The sequence below is a fragment of the Limulus polyphemus genome, unplaced genomic scaffold, assembly GCF_000517525.1.
Source record: "Limulus polyphemus unplaced genomic scaffold, Limulus_polyphemus-2.1.2 Scaffold3131, whole genome shotgun sequence".
NCBI lineage: Eukaryota > Metazoa > Arthropoda > Merostomata > Xiphosura > Limulidae > Limulus > Limulus polyphemus.
The window spans coordinates 112,631-136,510 of NW_013668741.1; the positions used below are offsets into that span (position 1 = coordinate 112,631).

The window sequence follows — 23,880 nt, forward strand, 5'->3', positions numbered from 1 at the left end:
ACTGCTATGCCGTGGCTAAAAAAGTAAAGTGGAGAAGGATACCAACTTATTTTATGTTTACAATAAATGCATCGACAATGTCACCAATTTGCCTGTTCTACAGATAAGGGCCAGGCCAGATAAGTGTCCATTTTCCAACTGGAAAATGTTTTAAAAAAATCTTCTCCTATAAGCATAATTTATACAGTTCTTGAAAATATAACTACTGAAAAACCTTGTGCCACAAATCTAGCACTGGGGCAACACTCTGTTATATTTTTACACCTTGATGAAGATGACTACTGTTTTTTCACACGTGTTCTCCTTTACCAGATTATATTGTACCTAGAATAAAAAGGCAAAAAGCAAACAAATTATAAGAAGGTTTGCCTTTTCTTCTGTGATAATATTTCAACTGCCGACTTTGTTTACCATCCATTTTAAAAATACACATATGAATGATAATAAGAATAATTATTTTGTATTAGACTACTTCCACAGATCATAAATGTAAGCTTTTATTATAATGTGATATTATACTAAGAAGTGCAAAGCATATATAAGAAGTTGAATTAAAATGGTGATCTCCTTAACCCATTCTGTGAACTCCTTTACATGCATCTCACCATGTCCCCAATTATCTCTTGTTATAAATAGACCCCCTAATTATTGCTCACAGATTTAGCTTTTTAACTTATCAGTCATTTAAACCTAAAACTTCCACCACTCACACCATTTGAATGTTAGTTATACAGTTAAAGAGATACACACCTGTTATGTAATCCCACTTTCAAGGACTTTTCGTGCAGGAAAATGAGTTGATTTGTGACTAATACATTTCAAATCCACCCTACCCTAATCATCTGCACATGGTGGAAACTAAGTATGGTGGGAAAAGCATTATGCACTCTATATATTCCCCTCTAAAGCAAAACTGAAGTAAAGGATAACACGTAAAGGAGTTCACACACTTTCATGTTCAGTGATTTTTACTGAAGAATGCAATTCACTCTTACCCTTTCAGTTACTGATAACAACAAATGTCTTGACTGTTGTGTATAACAATATAACAAAATGGCATAATTTGAATATCTACACTAGATATATGTGTAAAGGAAATCACTTGCTTAAAAAAAACTAATTTTGTTACAAGCTCCAAATGGACATACCCAAAATATCTCTTGATACCCTGGTTTTAGGTATGATCAAATCAAATTATATACTTCCCAGGTTGATTTTAGACTTTAATCTTTTTTATTTACTCAAAAATGTGTAATTATTGTCTTGAAAATAAACAACCATAGAAGAGGACATACGATTACAGCGACATGTTATTTTGGATATTTTTATATGTGAAAAAGTAATGTGACAATCAACTAATAACAAATTTTGGAAACATAAATGTTTACTAATTAATCGCTATAAAGGCTTGAGTCATACTTACAATTTTTGTGTTGGTGTTATTGCTTTGAAATTAAATTTTTCTGTTGGCGACATGCTACTTTTGAGACCTCACTATTGTTTATTTCCTTGGTTTGCTGGAAAAACTTAAACTCGACATATTATATATGCTTGGAAAGCTCTGTCCATAAGGAATGTGCTCAGTATACTATATAATCAACAAATGAACTGTCTTATAAAAACCAATTTTACTATTCATTAGATTAATCCTACTCTGGATTAATTTCTTATGTGTACTCATATTGTTTGTCTTGCTTCCACAACAATGTTTTTAAGAATAGCAAGGTAAAGGTGATTTAACAAATGTTATTTCTTAGTTTACTTTATATTATTGTTTTTCAAATTCCATACACATTGTAATTTTTAGCAATCATATTTAAGCACTGCTTAATAAAAGATCCAAGGTGTAAAACCTCAACAAACTACTATTGTTTTGTATTGGTTTCTATTCATTCTGTTGATTTTTTTGTTAGCTAAAAATTTTTAGTCTCAAGAAGAAACTAGGTAATTATTGATTTGACTAACATTTTCATTTATGTACTTTTATTTTAGAAAATTGAAAGACTTCAACAAAAACGTCAAAAACTGCTTGAAAAAACTATAATAGATAAAAATAGCAAATCAAAAAAAGAAAATGAGGACAGGCTCCAAAGTTTATGGAATAAGAAACAAGAAGAAAAAAATAAAACTGTGAGGAGACTTGAGGCTAAACATACCAGAGGTGATATATTTCAGTTTTATGCATGTAGTGCCAATCTACACATGATGCATGAATTAACTTTTGTTTCAAACCAAATGTAATATTGGTAAATGTAAATGTGAAGTTGTTTGTTTATTATTACTTGATGTCATGTTGATTTTTTAGTGCATAAAGTGTTTTAGTATTCCCAAAGAGTAGGTCTTTATTTCAGTTTTATGTATGATTCCAACGTACATATATTGTTGTGAAAAATTGTATGAGTTAACTTTTGTTTAAAGCCACGTGTAACATTGCAAAATGTACATTTGAAATTATTTGTTTATTATTACTTAGTGTCATGCTGACTTTTCATTGCAATAAATCATTTAATGTTCTTGAAGAGTTGATCTTTATTTAATATGTATTTTGTCTCAGCATTTCAATGTAGGACAAGATTTGCACATGATATTTTGTTAGTTTTGTTTGTATAATGGTGGTAAAGTATGTACAGGACTTTATATTTTCACCTTTATCAAAAGTTGCAAAAGATACAATATTTTCTAAGGAAGTCCAGCAGTAAATTTGTTGTTTACAAGTCCATAAGAATTGATTGAAACATCTAAAAATTGTGTGTAATTACAAACTTCTTGTAAGCATAAAGTGAGTGGTTCATGCAGCTACAGTTATTGTTGTTTAGGCTGAAGATAAAGGCAAATGTGAATATATAATTGAAATTATATTCTGTATCATAAAAATTCTTTTTTTAAATTGTATATTAGAGTTTTTCTAGATTATTTATTTGTTTTCTGTTAAGCACAAAGTTACACAATTGGCTGTCCATGCTGTGCCTGCCACGGGTATTGAAATCCAGTTTTTAGTGTTATAAGCCTTCAGTCTTACCATTGAGCCACTGGGAGGCATCTTTTCTAGATAAATTATATCCTCATATGTAAATTATATTTTATCTTCAATAACTCCAGTGCCAAGATCATGTAAATTTTAAAATTTATGTAGTCTATTATAATTTTAAATAGCTTCAGGCATGTTGTTTCTGTAAGAAGAATTAGTTTTATAGCTAATTACAGAAACATGAGTTCATTTAAGTAAGGACACTGTAATACAGAAAACAGAATGTTATTACGAAGAGTTACTTGCATTTTATAAGAATGATGTTCCAGATACTATGTTGCTTGAGGAACTACACTACATCTTCAATCATTAGTTGTGCTTCATCTGATGACCGTGATTTTGCACTATTGCCCAACATCAAAATTTCCAGGGAAAAAGCTTCTACAACTGATCAAAAGATGGCAGGTTAAGTCTTTAAACAACAAATCGTTGGGTTCTCCACTATAACTATATGTGAACATTGGCTTTCAAACAGACCAAAAGTACAAAAGTACACTGGAATCACATCAAGAGTCTTGACAGACACGTGGTTTCATAGAATTACTCTAATTCCAGTTTTTTTGTTTGATTTTTTTGCAATTCTTATCATGAAAATGAAAGCTTCAGAATTTTGTTTTGTGAGTCTTCATTAACTTCAAATCCTTATTCATTATCTCAGTTTGCTAGCCAAAAATATGTCTTTTATCACAGTGTCTTTTTTTTTTTAGGCCTGGAGGCTCTCTTTTATAACCATAGTCTTTACTTTGTAGATGTTTGTGGTTCTTATTGGCTTGGGGTGTTTCAAAAGCAAGTGTTACTATCTTAAACACTGCTGTGCAACTTTTTTTTTTTCTTGCTTCCATGGAGAACAGTGAAGACTCCCTTTTCCAAAATGTTGGGTTCTTTGGCTCTACATTATTTAACAGCCTTGCTCTACAATTACCCTTTCTAAAAAGGACTGGTATATATATATATATATATATGTGTGTGTGTGTGTGTGTGTATTTCCCATCCAACAATAGTCTACACTTGCTTGCATTACACTGTTGAAAAGTTATCACCGTAATCAAAATATATTAATTCTTAACACATTACTTATTATGCAGCACACCTCACACAAATACGTTAGCACATGTAGCACTTATCCTATGAAAATAGATTAACTTAATTTAGTTAAGATTTATTCATGTGTGACTTGTATGAAAGTAGTGTTACTGTGATATACATATGGTATATTTTGCTTTAACACTTATTAGTACTAGAAAACACATTTATTCCCATGGTAGTTAGTGGTGAAGTCTGGAGCCTACTTGTGCATAATGAAAATATTATGAAATAGATATTTTCTGCGATTTAAGTATAGTACTTTTTAAAAACAAGATTAGCCAACTTAACTGTAACATGCTAGTTAAATTTTTACTGATGTTATAGTGTGCTGTTATAAATAAATATACTATTACAATATGCAGACTTTTATGGTTATATTTTAAATCATCTTTTGTAGAAGAAATTGTTAAATTTTTTATTGCCATCATTATAAATATATGTATGCACATGTTTTCATATTGTTTACTTTGAGGATAGAAGTTCAACGGTTAGACAGACTTCATGAAAAGGAAATGGATTACTCTAGTAATACGGGAGTAATTGAAAAGTTTGCAGATTATGGTTCCGAAGTTTATGCACCAATTCCAAGACAGGGTATTCTACGTAACACATTAGAGGGTTTTAAAAGAATTGAAAAAAACAAGTATTTAACAACCTACAAGGGTAAGTAATGGACTGTTTTTAAATCTTGTTTATTTATTGTACAACTACTTGCAATCATTTGGAAGTAACCATTTTTTTAGGTGATAATAATGGTATACTGAAAGTGCATTATATTTTATTTTACATGATTAACTAAATATTTCAAATCATAAGCATTTTGTTATCTATGAATGACAAAATTTTAATTAATTATTAGTGTATAAATAAAGACTAACAACAGAATGTCTTTTTAAGTTAGAGTGATGCAAAGTAAGACTTTAATATCAAATTAATATTTGATTATCTTCAAAAACCTTTAACTGCAACTTTTGTATTTTACAGAAAATGTGAGTGAAAGTGTAATGAAAAATGTTTTGATTAAATCCAGGCTAATAAAGATACTTCAAATGGGTTTAAAAACCAATTTAGAATTTTTGGTTTCTTTGTCTCATCTATCACAAAATATTTCTTGTTACAATTGAAATGGATTATTTGTAAGATGTCTGTAAAGAGAGTTATATTCAGCTAGTGAAAGAAGAAATTAATTTTCTCTTACAAGTGATAGTGAAGGAATATATATTAGAAAGGTTCTTTTTCTAGGTAGAGCGCAGTTTGCCTTTTCATAGTATTCTTAATTTTCTTTATTTTAGGGCTTAAGGGCCTCGAATCTTGGCTTCGTGGTACTGGCAAGGTAGATACCAATCCATGTACTCCACAATTTAAGAGGGGCTCTTCAAAATCTGCCCGCTATAATAGACTATTGACACAAATCCAAAAAGATATTGAAAGTAAGTTCTTGTTTTAATGGATACCATTCAAAATATTTGCTGTATGAAAATATATTTTACTTCATTAACAACTGCTAGAGAACAATCTTTTAACTGGGTACTTTTCCACATGGTATAGTGGGAGTAGGATGTATGTGGCTTCTTTAGCAAATAAGCTGTTTTACAGCAGTTTAAAGAATTTCTTGGTATTCAGTTTAAAGAAAGACCTCTTTACAACATGCATATTTTTTATTAATCCAGTTGTAATTAATGAGACTAACTTTCTAGTATACTCTTCTTTGTACAAAATCCATGAATAATTATTTGAAGTTAGTAGGCCATTAACCCATTCACTGGAGATGGTACATAAATCTTTTTTATGTTCACAGCATAATCTCATCAGGGTCAATACTATCTATCCATAAAATAGTCAGAATTTTCCCCAGCTTCAATGATGCTTGTTGCCGTAGCAGCAAAATGTTATTGTGCAGGCCTCTTTGACATCTTAAGGGAAACTGATGCATAGAAGGCAGAAATAATTTATTTACTGTATGGCAACATATACCAGAATGTTGATGGACAAAATCACCACAAAAATTTACAATCCAACGCAACGTGCAGAAATTTTAAAAGCAAGAACCCATGTGTGTAACATCACCCAGTGGGATAATGGTAGGTTTACAGGCTCACAATGCTAGAATCTATTATTTGGTTCCCTGCAGTGGACACACCAAATAGCCTATTATGGCTTTGCTCAAAAACAACATCAACCAACTATATGTGTACCAGCATCAGTGAATAAAAAAATTTAGAGGCCACATCTGTACCAGCTGCAGTGAATGGGTTAATGACAATAAAGATGTATATATTTTATTTATTGCACTTACTAAGTCTAATTTAACAGTTATTACAGTTCATAGTTTGTTCCTTAAAATTAAGGCTGTTTTGTTTTTATGTTCTACTAATTCCAGTTGTAACATTCTACAGTAATTTTTAAGAATGACTTTATGGTTACCTAGAAGTAGAAGCTTATTGTTAAACTGTTTTTTTTTTATACTTGGTAATAAATGCTGTGAAGTTTTATCTAAAATTCCGAATGTCAAATACTTAAGTCACATAAATATTATGTTGTTTTTGATTTTAATTTTTGTACGATACAAAGTAATTGGCAAACTTTATATTGGTGAATGGCTAATCTTTTTTCCTATCAGCACTTTAAATTTAAACATTTCTTACTCCACATATATATCTGAAGGTAATTTTTATTGATTACATTATTTTACATTTTATAATTGATTGTAATAAATTTGGTTGTTTTATTTCATATGCATAGTTGAAATGTTGTTATACTGTTTTTAGAAAGCTAATTCAAACACATATAATATCAATAATTTTTTTATAAACATTTTCATATTTAGTTGATTCAAAACAGTGCATCACAAATGCTTTTTGTGATTTAATGATGATTTATGGGTAAGGAAATTTTAATTTGTATTCATATTACAAGTTTTTTCCAGGAGAAAAAGCTTCTAAGTGTCGATCTGCTACTCCTCTTCGATTTTTGAAAAAGGTTAAAAAACCAGAGCCTTCTCCACAGCCACCTACTGTTGTACCTGTAACATGGGAAGAACTGGAAAGAGAAAAGGCAGCAGTCATTTTGCAACGTTTTATTCGTGGCAGAGCTGTGCAAAATCAGGTGAAGTTTAAATTAGAGATTTTTTTGTTTTTATTCTGACTCTTATTTCATATGGTATGATTAATTTAGGGATTGTGAAATTTCATTTTCTTTAGCTTTGTCAAGTACTTCCCTGTCAAGAGTGTCTTAACTTGAAAGCAAACACAGCAGCTTTTAATATGGCTTGTATAAACTGAGACGTATGTTTTAATAACGTCAATTTTATATGTCTTCAGTTTTTCATTGGAGCAATCATTAACCCTTTCAGGGGTGCTATTTCACAACCATATAGGAGCACTGAAGGTTTTATTAAAGTAACTAATAGAAAAAAAACTGTTTTTGTTCAATTTATATAACATGCTCATGAAAAATGTTGGAAAATTACACTTCTGTGTACATAAATATGAAAGAAAGTGAAAAAGTAGTAACTGAATTAAATATATTAAAATGTGGCTTGTTATTAGCTTTGAAGATTCTTGCACATACTGTATACTTAAAATGTTTCTAAATTTTCAGTAAAATATTAAGCCATAATTTTGTGTGTTTTTGATGTTCCAGATTAAAATTAGCTTAGTTTGTAAGGTGTTGATAGATACATAAAAACACTTTAAATTTTACTTAATTTTTTGTTACACTTTTAAAATGTATTTCAACTGCAAAGTAAAACTATCAACATAACAAATTAGGTGAACTTTAATTTTGGAGCTAAAAAAATTTGTGATAAATTTGTTATGCTAACAAGAATGTTTTATGGTCAAATAAAAATATATATTTAAATATACCTGTACTGATGATTATAAACTAGAAGTAGTCAGAAATTTACTGTAAGCATTAATAACATTTGAAAATATTGATTTAGAATGCTTAGTATCTTTCTGAGAAACTAAAAGAACTAAGCCTCAAAGTCATACTTTATGACACCAAAGATTCTTAATTTTATTATTTTGAATGTTTAGATTTTTTTCCCATGTCAATGAGCCTATAAGTCATCATAGTTAGTACAAGGCAACATTTTGATATTGTGAAGCTTCTTTGAGTTTATAAAATGTATTGATTATATAAATGACAAATTTTACAGATCTTTGAAGGAAAGGAAAGATGTAAAGATGTGATCAAAGAACTACGTAGTACTCAGGTCACATGCCAGACAGAAGAAGCTATGGAACAAGAACAAAAACTCATTGCTATAGCTCTACAGAATCAGCGTAAAAACCAGAAGGAACAAGTATTTTAATTTTTCACTAGTTTAGCCTATGGTACTAACATACTAAGAATAGGAAATCAGGTTAATATGAGGAAAATAAATTATGATAAGTAGAAAAGGGGTCATGTGCGGCTTACCTTCTAGATATCCATTTATCTGGTATTAATGAAATAACTGATACAAAAAAGTAGAAAAAAATATTAAACTGCCTGTGTTTCATGCTATTCTAAGGTAAAATATTGTCAGACCTTTCCTGTTAAATAAGGAATTTGCTTAGTTTAGTATTAGGTATTAATACTTATCATCAAGAATGATAGTTGTGATAAACAAATATCATGACTGTAACTGTTTCGTGACTTGGAAAACGAACATAGGTTATTCAAAAATAGCTTCTGTATTTTGAACTTTTATAAAACAGTTATTACAGAGCATAAATAATTGAAACTTTGCATACATGCCAATTTAACTGAGGGGTTTATGATCATATCAAAATTAATGCAATATTTATTATTTATTAATTAATTACTGAATTAATAAATTACCCAAAGTTATAAAATATTAAAAACATTTAAAAATTAAACACAGTATATGGAATGTACCAACATGTTTGGAAATGTTGAAAATCACTAATGGAAGTCATATTGAGCACTTATCATAAAAACTATTATGTTAATAAATATTTCTGTAATAACCAATTAATTGGTAATTAATTAATAACGCACCAAACATAATCACCCTTTCAGCTGTGAATACAGTTTAATGTGGTGGTCAATTCCACTATTTGTTAGTAAAAGTGCAACCCAAGAGTTGGTGGTGGGTGCTGCCAGTTGCCTTCACTCTGATATTTGCATTTCAAAATCAAGGACATTGACTGATTGTCTTAGTAGCTTTGCCATAAACAAAGCTATCAAACAAACAATTAATTAATAAAAGTTTATATATTAAATTAATTTTGATATACTCTATAGTCAAACTGAAAGGATTACATATTTACGCTTAGTAATAATGGTTTTATTAACTCTTTAAACCCATAATTTTTTGTGCATCCTTCTGAAATTATTTTCATGATTTCCTAATAATTATCACCATGCCTTATAAAATTTAAATTTTCTTAATTTTGTTGATAATAATATGGTTTGGATTAGCTTAGACATAAACATTATCAGACTCCGTCACCATCTGATGGATAAATTGGGATTTTTTGGCCAGACACTGGCAGTATCCACTCATGTTTAAGGAGTTAAAGCTCAAAATAGGGAAATTATTCCTAGAATGTCCTGTATATGTATTCCTCTTTATTTATGTAAAAATTTTCAAAATTCTATTTCCAATTGCTGTACCTGGTAGTGCAGTTGTCAAGACATTGGCTTTTTTTGCTATAACCAGAAAAGTCAACAGTACAACAGAAATAGGCCACTTGTTATGTTTAACCACTGTTGTTTTGATTGTGAATAAAGGAGTTGTTTATATACCAAAGTAAAACAACTGTGTCTTGCCTCTATTTTTTTTTATCGAGTTGACTCAACATAAAGATTCCCTGAATTTCCTGTAATTGTAACTTAATATTTTTATTCAATTTTGTCTGAGAACACCACTTTCCTAATCAACTAAACTTATTCTACTTATCTACCAGCTTAACCACTTGTCTGAATTAATCAATTAATAGATTTTTAGTTAAACCTGCAGTGATAATGTTGATCTTAAATTCAGCTATTGGTTTTGGTTAATTTCCCAAAGCTGGATGAACTACTAATAACCTTCAATGATAATATCAAAGTAAAATAAGTATTTAATACGAATTTTGTAAGCTAGATTTACTCCTGTGAAGGAAAATAGAAATTACCTTTTAGAGATACACTGTGAATATGCATGCATTTTTTTTTTCCAAAGTGAAATATTTATGTTCTCAAGGGAAAACTAATGAATGGTTGAATATCATTAAACATTTCAGAAAAAAAATACACACTAATTGGCATGCATTTATTAGCCAAATCTAAACCTCTTTCAGTGTCATTCTAAAATAAACTCAGGACTTGATTTAGTTTGATTTAAAGTTTTATATAACTAAAAGTATTTTCTTGAAAACACAAAGATTTTGATTCATAAAACCAAACAAAATCATAACATTGTACAGGTTACTTGCTCATAAAGAAATTAATTTGCTACTGTTAAATAGTATTATTAAAAAAAGATCCTTGCTCCTCCACATGTCTCAATATGTTTCAAATTTAGACTAGTAAGGTCTAAATAATATGTAACTTGAAATAATTACGTGTTTCAAAAAGTTGTGTATAAAAACTGGAGAATTACTTTATCAGGAAGCTATAGTGGATGAGATGTTATCAGAACTAGAAGGCAAAACAGTGGGGTCTCTTTTGGATTTCCTCAGCAAGGAACTACTTCGGCTGCAGGATGAAAGAAAAATTCAAGCTGCAGTCATTATGGCAGAAAGAGAGCGAAGAATGCAAGAAGCCCAAGAAGCAGGTCAAAGACAAGTTGAAGAATGGAGACGTCAACAAGAAGATGAAATATTTAAACAGGTTTAAGGATACATTTTTATTTCTCTAGGCTCTTTCTTATATTTCCACTGATATGGATGATGGATTGACTGCAAATGTCCAGCAAACTTTGTACTGTATCTAAGATTCTTAAATACAATTTAACCACCCTCAACTATACAAGTTTTTCAATATACATAACCATATCTGTCTGTCTATGTCCACATATTCTTTTGAGGAGGTCATAAATAAAAAATGTCTTTGAAACATTGCACTTGTCCTGGAGAAAGCCATTTTTAGAATGTCTTTTTATCACAGTGATGCTAACTTACTTCATTTTATGATCATTGTACATACTTTTGTTCATCACTTCGTATAATGATACATTTATGTATAGTAATTGTTTTTTGTTTGTTTTCTAATCTTGGATGAAAATTTGTGCTCACAAGCATTATACTTCTTTTTTTATTTTTCAAATCTAGAATCTTGTTAAAGATTTTGTTTATAGTTGAAAGGTTTGTTTGTTAAACTCTCTTTGTGTTGTAAAGTTTTTTCATTTCAACACACATTTGAATATTTATAAAGGTAATTATTGGGATTTTTGACTTGGACACCTAAACTTTTGCTTCATTAACACTTCAGTAATGTTTGTTTTTGAAAAATATAAAATCACAATTACCGACTGTAATGCATCTGAGTCTAAATCCAGTGGATATATTAGCATTGGCATCAAATTTTTTATTTGTCTACATCCTTATTATTATAACTATACTATGTAAACTTGTAACCATGAAAATTTTGAAGACTTTAAAAATTTGCAAATACATATCTTTTAAGTTGAATGGGAAGCTTTAAAAAAGCCATTATTCTTCTGCAGCTTGTGAAAATTAATGAAGATACCATTGATACCTATCTAGAGAACATTATCATGGACAGTGCCATAGCAACAGCTGAAGATGAGGCACAAAAAGAAGCTCAACACTTGATAGAAAAATTATCACATGTGGCAACAGAAGCAGAAGAAAGGTAATACATCTTTTGTAGATTGTTATACATTAGTTTTTCCTTCTGAATATTGGACCCAGGCCAAAGTGTTGGTACTATTCCAGTGCCTATAGCAGAAAATACATTAACTCTCCATATACAGGCTTGGTAGTTTTGACCAACCTTGTAACTTTTAAAATAGTAAGTGTATCATTACGAAGTTTGACATACTTTTAGTAAACACTACAAATCTTTTGTACACAAAAAATCAGATTTTCTAGTTAAACATTTTTACTAAAGATTAGTCTATGAATTTACAAAGCCTTTACTGATCAATCTAAGTGCAAGGTGATTTTCATGTTAAGAATACGTTTTGTTTGTCATCTTACTGCTCTCAGATTGCATTTGTATAATTTCTATGACCTCCTAAATGAATATCAAAAGGTTTTTCAGAAAAACTACATTTATTATGTGTTTGTTTGTTTTTTTCTACCCTAATGCTGTATATTAGCTCAGTCCATTTGACCAACCTCGTAGTCATCATGTAAAAATACAAAATATATCTAAATTATCCTTTTTTCTTAAAATACAAACTATTGCTACTCCTTTGGCTCAATTGTTGTGCAACATTAATAAAAACAGAAAATATGTGATTTGTAAATAGAAAGAATTACTGTACTGATTGAGGCTTTTTACTCTTTTGAAGAATTATTGAATTGAATTAATCTAAAGATTGATTTAAATAGAAATAGTCTATAAGTGAATAATAAAATAATAAATGTAATAGCTTTATTGATTTCAGAGCATTGTTCTGAACAAAGATATAAGTGTGCCTGTATTAGCTGTAATGAATATACAGCCAACCTTTCAAATATCTATAAACATATGTTTCTTAGGATATGCAAAAAACACAGTGATTTTTATATACACAGATAAACCACATAAAAATTTACAAAATAGCATAACATTCTGTATAATAATTAGTTCAACGAATCTCCTTGAAATGGGTGCTATGTGTGTCAAAATTGTTTAAGGAACATATTTCAAACAGTTTTGTTACATAAAACTCTAGCCATATGATTCAGTTTCAGCTATTATTAAAATGTTTAAATAGCTTGGGATGTAAAAAATTAATTAAGGGTTTTATCCACAAATAAAATAATAACTGTAAATTTTGAAAATATGAAAAGCATTTTAAATTGTTTTCAGCAGTTGTTATAGTAAAATGAGATTCATTTTAATGTTTAAACTTTGACAAAACTAACTAACATTTAAAGTTTTTCATCAGAGAAATAAAATAATAATGTTCAGACTATATTCAACAGTAGAAGCACTTGGTACAATTTATTTTAGACTGAAAGTTACTCTGACTGCAAACATGACATGTTGCTAATTTCAGATAGTAAACAAAAATATAATATGAGTGTTTAATCAGTTTAATCAGAAAACTAAAGAAACTATTTTGTTTTTTAAAATATACCAAATTTTTGCTTGCTCTATGAAATTGAAGTGTAATATTTTTAATTTCATTTTACCTAGATTTATAGTATGTCTGAATGTATCCAGAAAAATCCTTACTTTTGGGAAATATAAGTAAAAATAAAATGCCCTAACAGAAGCAAACTTAAAGGAGCATGGGGCATGTTTAATTAAACTACTGAGAATACCAACATCTCTTGAATTTTTTTTATTATAGTTTTTCATGACAAATTAAAATAGAGGATCCAGGATATTTCCATTATATTAGATATTTTCATTCTAAATATTATTTTTATTATCAGGTAGAAACTAAATATATGTAGAAATATTATTTATATGTTCCTTTAATTATGTGTTACCTTTGTTATTTTCAGGTATAGTTATACCAAAAGGAAAGAAATGATAGCTGAGTTAGTCCATTGTTTCCTATTTCCTGAGGTAAATAAGAAAGCTATCAAGAAAAGAGGTAAGATAAATCTTGTTATTCTTGTGTGGATTCTGTTAATATAACTTCAATATCTCAGATTTTAATATATGAATGGCAGCTCAAAGTGGTACAAACTATAATAGATTCAGTTCTCACATTGTTGTTAAATTGCTTAGAGAAAAATTTGAATTACTTGTTGACCTTTTTAACTTCTTCCATTGTTATATTTTCATATACAAAGAAAACTAAAGGATTAAAAAAAACCCTATGTAATTGTTACATTCTAAATTTGACCCACCCGGTGTTATTTTTTATTTATTTATTTTTTTGTGAATGTTATAATGAACTTGAATTTAATGAATGTATATTTGATTGGCAACATTACAAAGTCTTGTAATGTTTCAGTAGCTAAGATTTATACATTGAAAAGCTGAAGTTAAAGATGGTATTTCTACAAGAGAAAATTAAGATAGCATCTTTTGCAACATCAAGTAAGAATAAATGGTATACACTGAATTGGGTTTTTATTTATTTTTTCTTAAACTTGATCTTTTGATAGCCAAACAGATTTATTTTTTTATGGAACTTGTATCATTACATATATATATATTTCAATAGATGATGTCACCAAGTTTTTCCTTTTATCCTTCATGTGAAAGTTATTGTCGTAGTTTAAAAAATAGAATGAGGTGTTTTTGATGATGTATATGTATTAATTACTACTAACTGACTACACAATGTTTTTTTGCTAATTCTGCTTCCACTTTTATGTGCTGTTTTGACACAGGCAGTTTTAAGGTGGGAATGAATTGATATTTAATAATCATAACCACTACAGCTAACTTAATTAGTGGTCCTGTTCAGTAGTAGACTTGTTTGTCATTAAGTGGGGTAGGCTTGAACAACTGTGGTTTATTTTAGTTTTTATTTCTGCTTTTCATTCAGTACTGGTAACGAGGTCTTGCTAGCTTCTATTGATTAAACTTATTTGTAATTCATAGGAGATCAAAGTTGCCTTTCTTATTTTTTTCTTTGCACACATGTTGTTTAGTGGTCAGTGTTACAGAATATTTTGCTCTTATGTCCATAGTGATGCAGATATACACTACCAATATACAACTTTATGTTATCTATATTGTTGTGAGAAAAAATTAGTTCCTTAAATTTCCTCAGCACTGTTATTATGTTTATAATGGTAGGATAATATTTTAAAGTAGAATGATTGGATATTTTAAGAACATTATAGATACTCTCTGTTCTCCAGCACATGGTACTACATTCTTACCCTCAAAAGAGTGAAAGTCATGATCAAGATATTTTTCTGTTTGCTGGTTTATAAACCCAAGAGTTCAACGTAATTCCTTTTTTTTTAACAAATCGGTGAAGTGAAAAAAAGAATTGTAACATGCTAATAGATTTCATTTAGCAGAATCTAAGACTCAAATCAAGCCAAGTTTTTTTTTCACTTCTTCAAAAAATTTCTGAAATCATTGGATGGCACACCACGTTTCAGACTATATACAGTATCAAACTCCATAACTGGTTAGGTATATCCATTCTTGGAATATGAGGTGAATTTTATTTTTACGTTTCAAGTCAACCTTCATAATACAAAGCTCATATACAATGAGAAATATTAGGTGAGTGCTGCATCACTGAAAACTTATGACTTCATTTTCTTTGTGGTCACATTGTAAATGTTTTTTTTACTTTATGATAATATGGAAAATTGTATGTCACCTTCATTCTTTTAATGTTTCACTACTTTCATATTACTTTATTAGATGAAGCTGCTTTCATTACTGATTTACCTGAGTATGCTTTTCTTTTCCTTTTTTTCAGGTGACTTTCAACAAGAAAGGTACCATCATGTGGTTCACAATATCTTATATGATACAACTGAGCCTTTGGTCAGTGAAACCAAGTTAATTGACACTAGTCAAAATACTGAAAAAATATCTTCCATCTCAAAATGTCTCAAGGCTGTAAGTCTGTCACCTGTAGATGTAAGTCATAAAAATGTTTGTGATCCAACTGAACATCATCATCATGGGAAAGACAAAAACATTTCTAAGTTAAAAAACTCAATGGAACAACTTGCTGACCATCTAAAAGGTGAAAATATAATTGAACTACTTGATGACCATGGACAGGATGAAGATACAATGGAACAACTTGCTGACCATCTAAAAGGTGAACATATAATTAAACTACTTGATGACCATGGACAGGATGAAGATACAACAGAACAACATGTTGACTATCGACAAGATGAAAACATAATAGAACAACTTGACCATCTAAAAGGTGAAAATATAATTGAACTACTTGATGACCATGGACAGGATGAAGATACAACAGAACAACATGTTGACTATCGACAAGATGAAAACACAATGGAACAACTTGATGACCATCTAAAAGGTGAAAATATAATTGAACTACTTGATGACCATGGACAGGATGAAGATACAACAGAACAACATGTTGACTATCGACAAGATGAAAACATAATGGAACAACTTGATGACCATCTAAAAGGTGAAAATATAATTGAACTACTTGATGACCATGGAAAGGATGAAGATACAACAGAACAACATGTTGACTATCGACAGGATGAAAACATAATGGAACAACTTGATGACCATGGACAGGATGAAGATACAATAGAACAAGTTGCTGACCATCTAAAAGGTGAAAATATAATTGAACTACTTGATGACCATGGACAAGATGAAAATACAAAGGAACAACTTTCTGACCATGGACAAGACAAAAATACTGTGGAATAACTCGATGACCATGAATGAAAATATAAAAAAGCATCTTGCTAACTGTGGACAGGATGAAAATACAATAGAATAACATATTGATCAATGACAGAATTAAAATACAGTGGAATAACTTACTGATTGTGGACAAGATGAAAATACAATGGAATAGCTTGATCCTAGTGGACAATATAACAATTCAACTGATCATAGTCAAGATTAAAGTACAATAAATTCAGTTAACCATGAACAGGATTAAATATTTCTGGAAAGAGTGAAAACTGAGACCAGGTGTTTTATCCAACTAGGCTACCACTTGAAACAAATTTTATCTTCTGCATAGCTGTAATACAGAATGAGATACAACTCAGATGAGTAGACAGGATGAAAAACAACTGGATAGAATGAAAATTGATCTGAATTAAACAAACTCAGTATGCCATGAACAGGACCAAATACAACTCAACCAACTGCAACTGTGATGAAACACTTCTCAGCTGACTGGATAGAATGAAAACAGATCTCAACTAAATATACTCAGTAGACCATGAACAGCTTTAAACACAACTCAAAAGACCATGGATGGGATGAAACATATCTAAGCTGACAGGACAGTATGAAAATACATCCCTTCTAAACAAACTTAGTAAACCATGTACAGAATCAAACACAACTCAACAGATCATGGATGGAATGCAACACAACTCAGCTGACTGGGCAGGATGAAAACTCATCTGAATTAAACTCCAAAAAAACCACAAATGGGGTCAACCACAACTTGGGTGACTCAACAGAATGAAACACAACTTGACTGAATGACCAAGATGAAAAATACATCTCACCTAAACAAACTCAGAAGACCATAAAAAGGAACAAATTCACAACTCATTAGACCATGGATGGGATGAAACAGAACTCAGCTGACTAGACAGGATGAAAACTCAAATAGTAAGGTTGAAGTAAATGAGTAGAAACTTACTGAATTTGGATACAAAAGCTTTTAATTATGTCAATATGCTTCACAGTAATTTCATGTTATTGGTAATATATTTTCTAAATAAAATAAACTCTCAGTTTTAAACAATAAAAATAAATTTTTGTTCTTTTTTTAAACCTTTCCATGCATATCTATCCAACTTTTAAAAAATTTTAGAAAAAACATATTCCACCAGAAATTTGTAACATTGCATGTTTTATATAAATAAATGTTTAAATGATGAAAATTTTACTGATCATTCAATTATTTTTTCTACTACATTTAATATTATAGAAAAAATTAAAAAGTTCTGATATTGTCTTACATCAGCTTGTTCACTACAAGATTATAACTTATAAATGAAACATATATCAAATCCTTAAGCACTTCCTTTCAGAAATGCTACTTACCTCTTTCGCCAGTAAGAGCTATTACTTTTTACACAACTGCTGTGTAATTTCCTGCTCATGCCACAAGTCTTGAACACACTCCCACCCTTTCACATCTATGTGTATTGCACCAGCCTGTGACATAATCTTTATAATGCTGTAGCCTTCCACCAATAGGAAGACAACACAACCTCTATCCACAGTAATCCCCATGAGCACTAGCCCATGATTATAGGTTCATTATTTTCCTCAGCACTACCTGTGTTCAGACATTCTTTTTCCTGTGGCATTTTCGATTTCTAGTTGCTTCCATCTACTGCCTTTCTCCATTTAGTGCTACATTACTTTTGTTCTCATTTCACTTTTATTTCATTCACCTTATTGCAGCTTCACTTTCTATAGCCACCATGTTTCTACTCTGTTTGCCACTTCCTTTCTTCAGGGCTGGCCCCATCTTTACTGGATTGGGCAATTGCTACCTACTTTCTTCTTCAGGCATCACACCTGAGCTGGCTGGTAGAACTTTCTATGTCAATTTTGGCTCCCACTCAGTATCTTGTATACCAGGGAGTTTTCCTCATTTCCTGTGAGGTGTTGGGAAAATGCTCCCCCAACCAGAATGAGGCATCAATGAAGAGATACAAGTCAAGTTGGGGGTGGAAAAATACTTTGGATTATTTTGGAGTGATAAAGCCACCATGGCAGAGAGGGATGTAGTGAGAAAGGTTGAGTCATATGGGTGAAAAAGGGGATTGCAGGACATTTTTCATTGAACATCCAGAGCCAATTGAAGGGGATGCAATTGTGCATGACTGAGAGAGATTAGGGCTACTAGTGAAGCAAGTGTCCCCAAAAGTTAGATAACCTATTATGCAGGTTTAAAAAGGGGAGATCACCATGGCACAATGATGCAAGGGAGTGGGTTGAGCTCATCATGCCTGAGATAATTGAGACTTATCAGATCTGTTTTTTTACACTAAAATTCCTTTAGTGGGCCTTGTGGCATGACATGTCCAAGAGCGTTGACTCTTATGGTGAATTGCTTGTCTCGACTGGACAGGAACAATCCAACAGAGTGGACCTTGCACACTATTCTTTCAGTGAGCTTATTTCCATTTTGAGTTACCACTAGTAGATGCTTTTGTGAATCCCCTTAATTCCACCCTTTTTTTAGTCACTAATCTTAGACTCAGTTGCTCTGGGCCTGGATTGATCCAATCTTTTTCTCCATGTCTACCTTTCACCTGTTCTCACGGACCTTTTCAATTCTTTTTTTTTTGTCCATTGCCCCCTACTCCAGTCCCTGTTCTCGTCTGAGACCTTTTTGTGATTCTGTAGTCTCTTAATATCCCCCCTCCCCCTGAGCCATTGACTTCATATCCCTTGTTTCATTTGCCTCATAGGGCATATTTTCTTCTTCTCCTTGCTTGTAGTCATTGTCCTTCAACAATTTACAACTTATGCATCTACTGTTCTCTATCATAGGGACCAATTAATGTTGTTTCTAGCTTGGCATAGCCAGGTGATTAGGTTGCTCAATTCGCAATTTGAGGGTCGCAGGTTTCGATTTCCTGTCCCACAAAACATGCTCGCCCTTTCAGTCATGGGGGCATTATTATGTGACAATCAATCCCACTATTGGTTGGTAAAAGATTTGGCAGTGGGTGGTGATGACTAGCTGTCTTCTCTCTAGTCTTTCACTGCTATATTAGGGATGGCTAATGCAGATAGCCCTCGTGTAGCTTTGTGTAAAATTCAAAATGAAACAAAACAAACAACCTAGACTTTTACAACCTTCCATATACTTGAGCTGCTCATTGTACAATCATACCAATCCCAATGATCTTTTGTCCTGTTTAGGCTGTTTGTTGCTATCTTTCTTGGGCTTCCCCTTTTCATGGAAACCACCATTGCCAAATTCTATCGTGGTAGACCTCCTCCTCTCAGGAATTGTCCCATTCCACTTCCACCACTTGGATTCACCAGTTCATCTGTCTTGCATATTTTTTTCATGTCTCCTCCCACCAGATTCGACATATTAGAGCTTATCCTGCTTTTTTCATCACCAGCCTTTAGTGGCCATCTTACAGGCTGGTATGTGGACACATTAATCTCCCATAACTTATGTCATTGGAAATGTGGCTCTGGTTTCGCCTCCTTCCAGTTGCCATTCTCCAACCCAACCAGAGGCTCTAATGTGGTGAGTGTTGCTTGTTGAGTTTTCATTCATACATTTTTTGCCACCGCCATGTGTGTACATTTATTTCTGTGCACATTCCAACACATTACAAAATGATCACAAAAACAGAGGCAATATATACCAGATTAAGCATAACATGTGGAACTGACCACTACATTCCTTATGTTTGGTGCCTTTGAATCTAACTAAGTGGCCAGTATTGCCTGATAGGGAATATTTACCCCAAACGGAAAGCATTAAACACATTCACTCCTGCTCAGTACCTACTGTTGAGGTGGGATTTTGTGGAAGACTGCCTTGAAAGTATATTTATGCAATTGGCATAGCCATTTCTACACTTTTTACAAAAAAAAAGACAGCACTTGGTATAGTCCTGCCCTTACACCTGGCTCGCAGTTGCTGTCTTTAGTTATAATGGCCCATTGCACTGTCTTTCAATGGGGACCCAATACCAGCTGATTGTGCCTGATGACGGTGTTACATGCATACTCTGATGTATCTCAGAATATGAGTTTTTATTTCCTTAACCTATCTAAAATTAACACATACTCTCCTTCTTTTTGATAATTACTACTGAAGAAGACCATGAATACTGTGGAGGCTGTATTATTTACTCTAATCTTCAACAACTGTTTTATTTTAGCTGTGGCTATATCCTAGTGCTGTAGAAAAGTATGAGTAGTGGTTATTTTTATTGGATGAGTGTCATCGAGTCGTTGTTGTCTGATCTGGTATCACAAATATTACGAGTCACTGAGCTTCTGCTACTGTGTTGAAGCTAGATTGTTTGCATGATTAAATTAAATACTGACCCAGATGGGATAGCAGCCATATATCCACTCATGGTGATAATGTGACCAAAGCAACCTAGCTGTACCACTAGTCTTGGCTACCTGTGTTTTCTTACTGTGCGAATAACCATTCCAGTAATAAACTAAATAACCAAAAGTCCATAATTACAGAGAAGCATTAAAGTTGTGTCACATCTTGGACATATCACCACATCACAAGACAACACCACATTAGACCTCATACATAATACAACATGGAACATCAATTGTGTATTTGAAATTACTGTGATTCTCTCTTCAACATACATTCATGCAGTCAACTGTTGTGTGCCTCCGTTGCTTGGCCTTGACTGTCTTTTCCATAAAAACACAGCTCACCTGATTTAAATGCAAAACTGACTGATCATTCTTGCATTACATCCATCTCTTGGATTCCAATAAAAAAATCTAACATTGGAGACTACTTTCATCCTGTGGGGGGAAAATCATCCATATGTAGGTGGAAACATGCCTCTTCATTCATGTTTAGTTGATCACTATTTGTAGGACTGAAGTCAGTATTATTTGGTTAAAATAGTAGCTTCATTTGGAGCGCCTGACACACCACAATGTCACCAGGAATCTAGTGGCTCCAATATTAACCACCCAAACTCACTTCCAAATACATTTACTGGCACACACACACACTAAATACCATCCAGCTCAATAAGTACCAGGCTGAACCTCAAACATTTTGACACGAGAAGACTGTTACACTCATCCAGATGCAACTTGGGTTCCATTAGTTTTCTGGAAGCATAACAGCAGCATCCATAGATCACTGACAATTCTTCTGTACCTATGTTCTCTTAGTTATTTCTTTCTTAAGATCAAACCCTCAGTTTGGTAAATGAAGTTAAAGCCCTTAATTTAAATAATTATACCCTCAGCCAACAACTAAAGCATTTGCTTCAGTCCTCCATTTCAGAATGATGTCTATGTCAAGGAAACATCTGTATCAACCATTTATGGACACTGTGGTAGGACAGGCAATTTGTTTTCATTCACTCATATTTCATGGTGCTGCATTTTAGCACCAGGATGTGTTAGCAGCTGATTCATCAATGTACTTGGCATGACACAGGTGTTCCAGAAAGATGATGCGAACAATATACAGTCACTACAGCTGCTGTTGCAGGCTTTTTCCTCTTCTGTGCCTTGTTCAAAGCTACATCCTCAAACCTAGATCTAAGAGGGGGAGAATAATTTGTTTAACCTCACTTGCAGGCCCATGTGGTGGAGGTAATGACTTTTCTCCCACAGAGAATTGCCCAACACTAGGCTGAAACATGGTGTAGAAGGTGTTTTCAGAGACCCCCTATGTTAGAAAAAACGTTTGAACCCTGAGCCAAAGAATGACGAGTTACAGAGGACAGATCATCCACTGGTTCTGTATTACCCCAGACTTCACCACAGCTCACGGTTGAATTAGCAGTACACCTCTCGTCATATAGACGTTCATAATTGCCTCATTGATTGTTCTCCTGGCCATTTACCACTGGGCTCTCTCTATTGGCTTTACATTATTCTTCATTTGTGTAGTACCACTTCCTCATTTGAAGATTTTGCGACTTACCCTTCACAACAGTTCTTAAGGTTATAGTGAAATACACTTGTCAGAAAAACAAAAACTCCATAATGACAAATCCTGATCGTTTCACCAAAATTTCTTATACCTTACTATTCAGTATTTCTAAATACACTTTCAGGTACTTCCCACTGATAAACGGAGGTTAGTTCAGGGAGTGTATTGCATTCTAAATCTTAATTCTGACTTTCAGTAAGTGTAAACATGAAGGAGATTGAGCACCATGTAAAACAGTTAAAATCACTCTGATTCTCACAGCAAAACCAAAGTACAAGTGCGTTAACAAAAGACAACATTTTGCTGGAAAGTGATACGTCTGTCTAGTGGTTGACTGATAGATCTATCAATCTGACAATCTATTCCAAGCAGAAAGCTACCATTATACTCTGTGCACATGTGTTTTCCACATTACTTGTGGTCATTCTCATAGAAAAATATGAGAAAATATCTTATCATGGTATCACCTGACCTGCTAATGGAAAAGAGGTCATAATTCACCTTAATACAATGCATTCTACTTTACAGAAATCTTTCCCCTAAGAAAGTGTGCGAAACACAATAGAGTAATGAATGATCTAAAACAGTAGGTAACTAGAAAAATAGGAAGTTTGTCATGTTCATTGATTGTTGTTGTTCTATTGTTAAAACTACACACATGACATAAATGTGTGTATATATTAATATTTTTGAAAATTCTTGGGGAACTTTAAACGCTCATCTTACTAACTAAAGAAGGTAATAAACACCAGGAGTGTATCTATGTACCACAATTGCGAAGAGAATTAACTGTATTCATATAATTGATGAGCATGACCAACGTTGTCTACTGTTACCAGTTTTGGAAACATCATACTGGAATTACAACCTTTTCATTATTTAATGAAGTGCTCAAATCCAAATTATAGTTCTTCAAACAATGAAGAAGAATTAATCCTCCATGTAATACTATATTAAACCAGTTTTAGGTCCTTAAAAACTTTAACCTAGGGTAGGGAAACAACCTAGAGTACCAATGCAAATAAGATTTCCAGCATCAGGACTCATAAAAAAAACCCAGTAGCACAGCAGTATGTCTGCAGACTTACAACACTAGAATCCAAGTTTCGATACCCATGGTGGTCAGAGCACAGATAGTCCATTGTGTAGCTTTGTGCTTAATTACGAAAACAAACAGGACTCAAAGTGCCCAAAATTGGCAACAGTTCTAATGGTAAAGATAATCCTTTATTAAAAATACCAACCCACTCTCCATAGTAAATAAAATTCGCTAATAACTTTGGGTTCTGAACAGATTAAAGAATTGTAAAACGTAATATACATGTATAAAAAATCA

At 32.0% G+C, this 23,880-nt stretch overlaps 1 protein-coding gene across 3 annotated transcripts in view; it reads left to right on the top strand.

Annotated features, from left to right (window-relative positions):
• The window catches only part of LOC106468715 (cilia- and flagella-associated protein 91-like), a 30,187-nt gene extending 12,879 nt beyond the window's left edge, over positions 1–17,308 (top strand). For all 3 annotated transcript variants that reach the window (XM_022397086.1, XM_022397087.1, XM_022397088.1), the window contains 9 exons: positions 1,993–2,161; positions 4,592–4,777; positions 5,407–5,544; positions 7,041–7,219; positions 8,277–8,423; positions 10,721–10,942; positions 11,778–11,926; positions 13,738–13,829; positions 15,633–17,308. In XM_022397086.1, the coding sequence (XP_022252794.1) occupies positions 1,993–2,161; positions 4,592–4,777; positions 5,407–5,544; positions 7,041–7,219; positions 8,277–8,423; positions 10,721–10,942; positions 11,778–11,926; positions 13,738–13,829; positions 15,633–16,585 (2,235 nt within the window). In that variant the 3' untranslated portion in view covers positions 16,586–17,308. The remainder of the gene's footprint in view (positions 1–1,992; positions 2,162–4,591; positions 4,778–5,406; positions 5,545–7,040; positions 7,220–8,276; positions 8,424–10,720; positions 10,943–11,777; positions 11,927–13,737; positions 13,830–15,632) is intronic.
• The last annotated feature ends 6,572 nt before the right edge of the window (positions 17,309–23,880 follow it).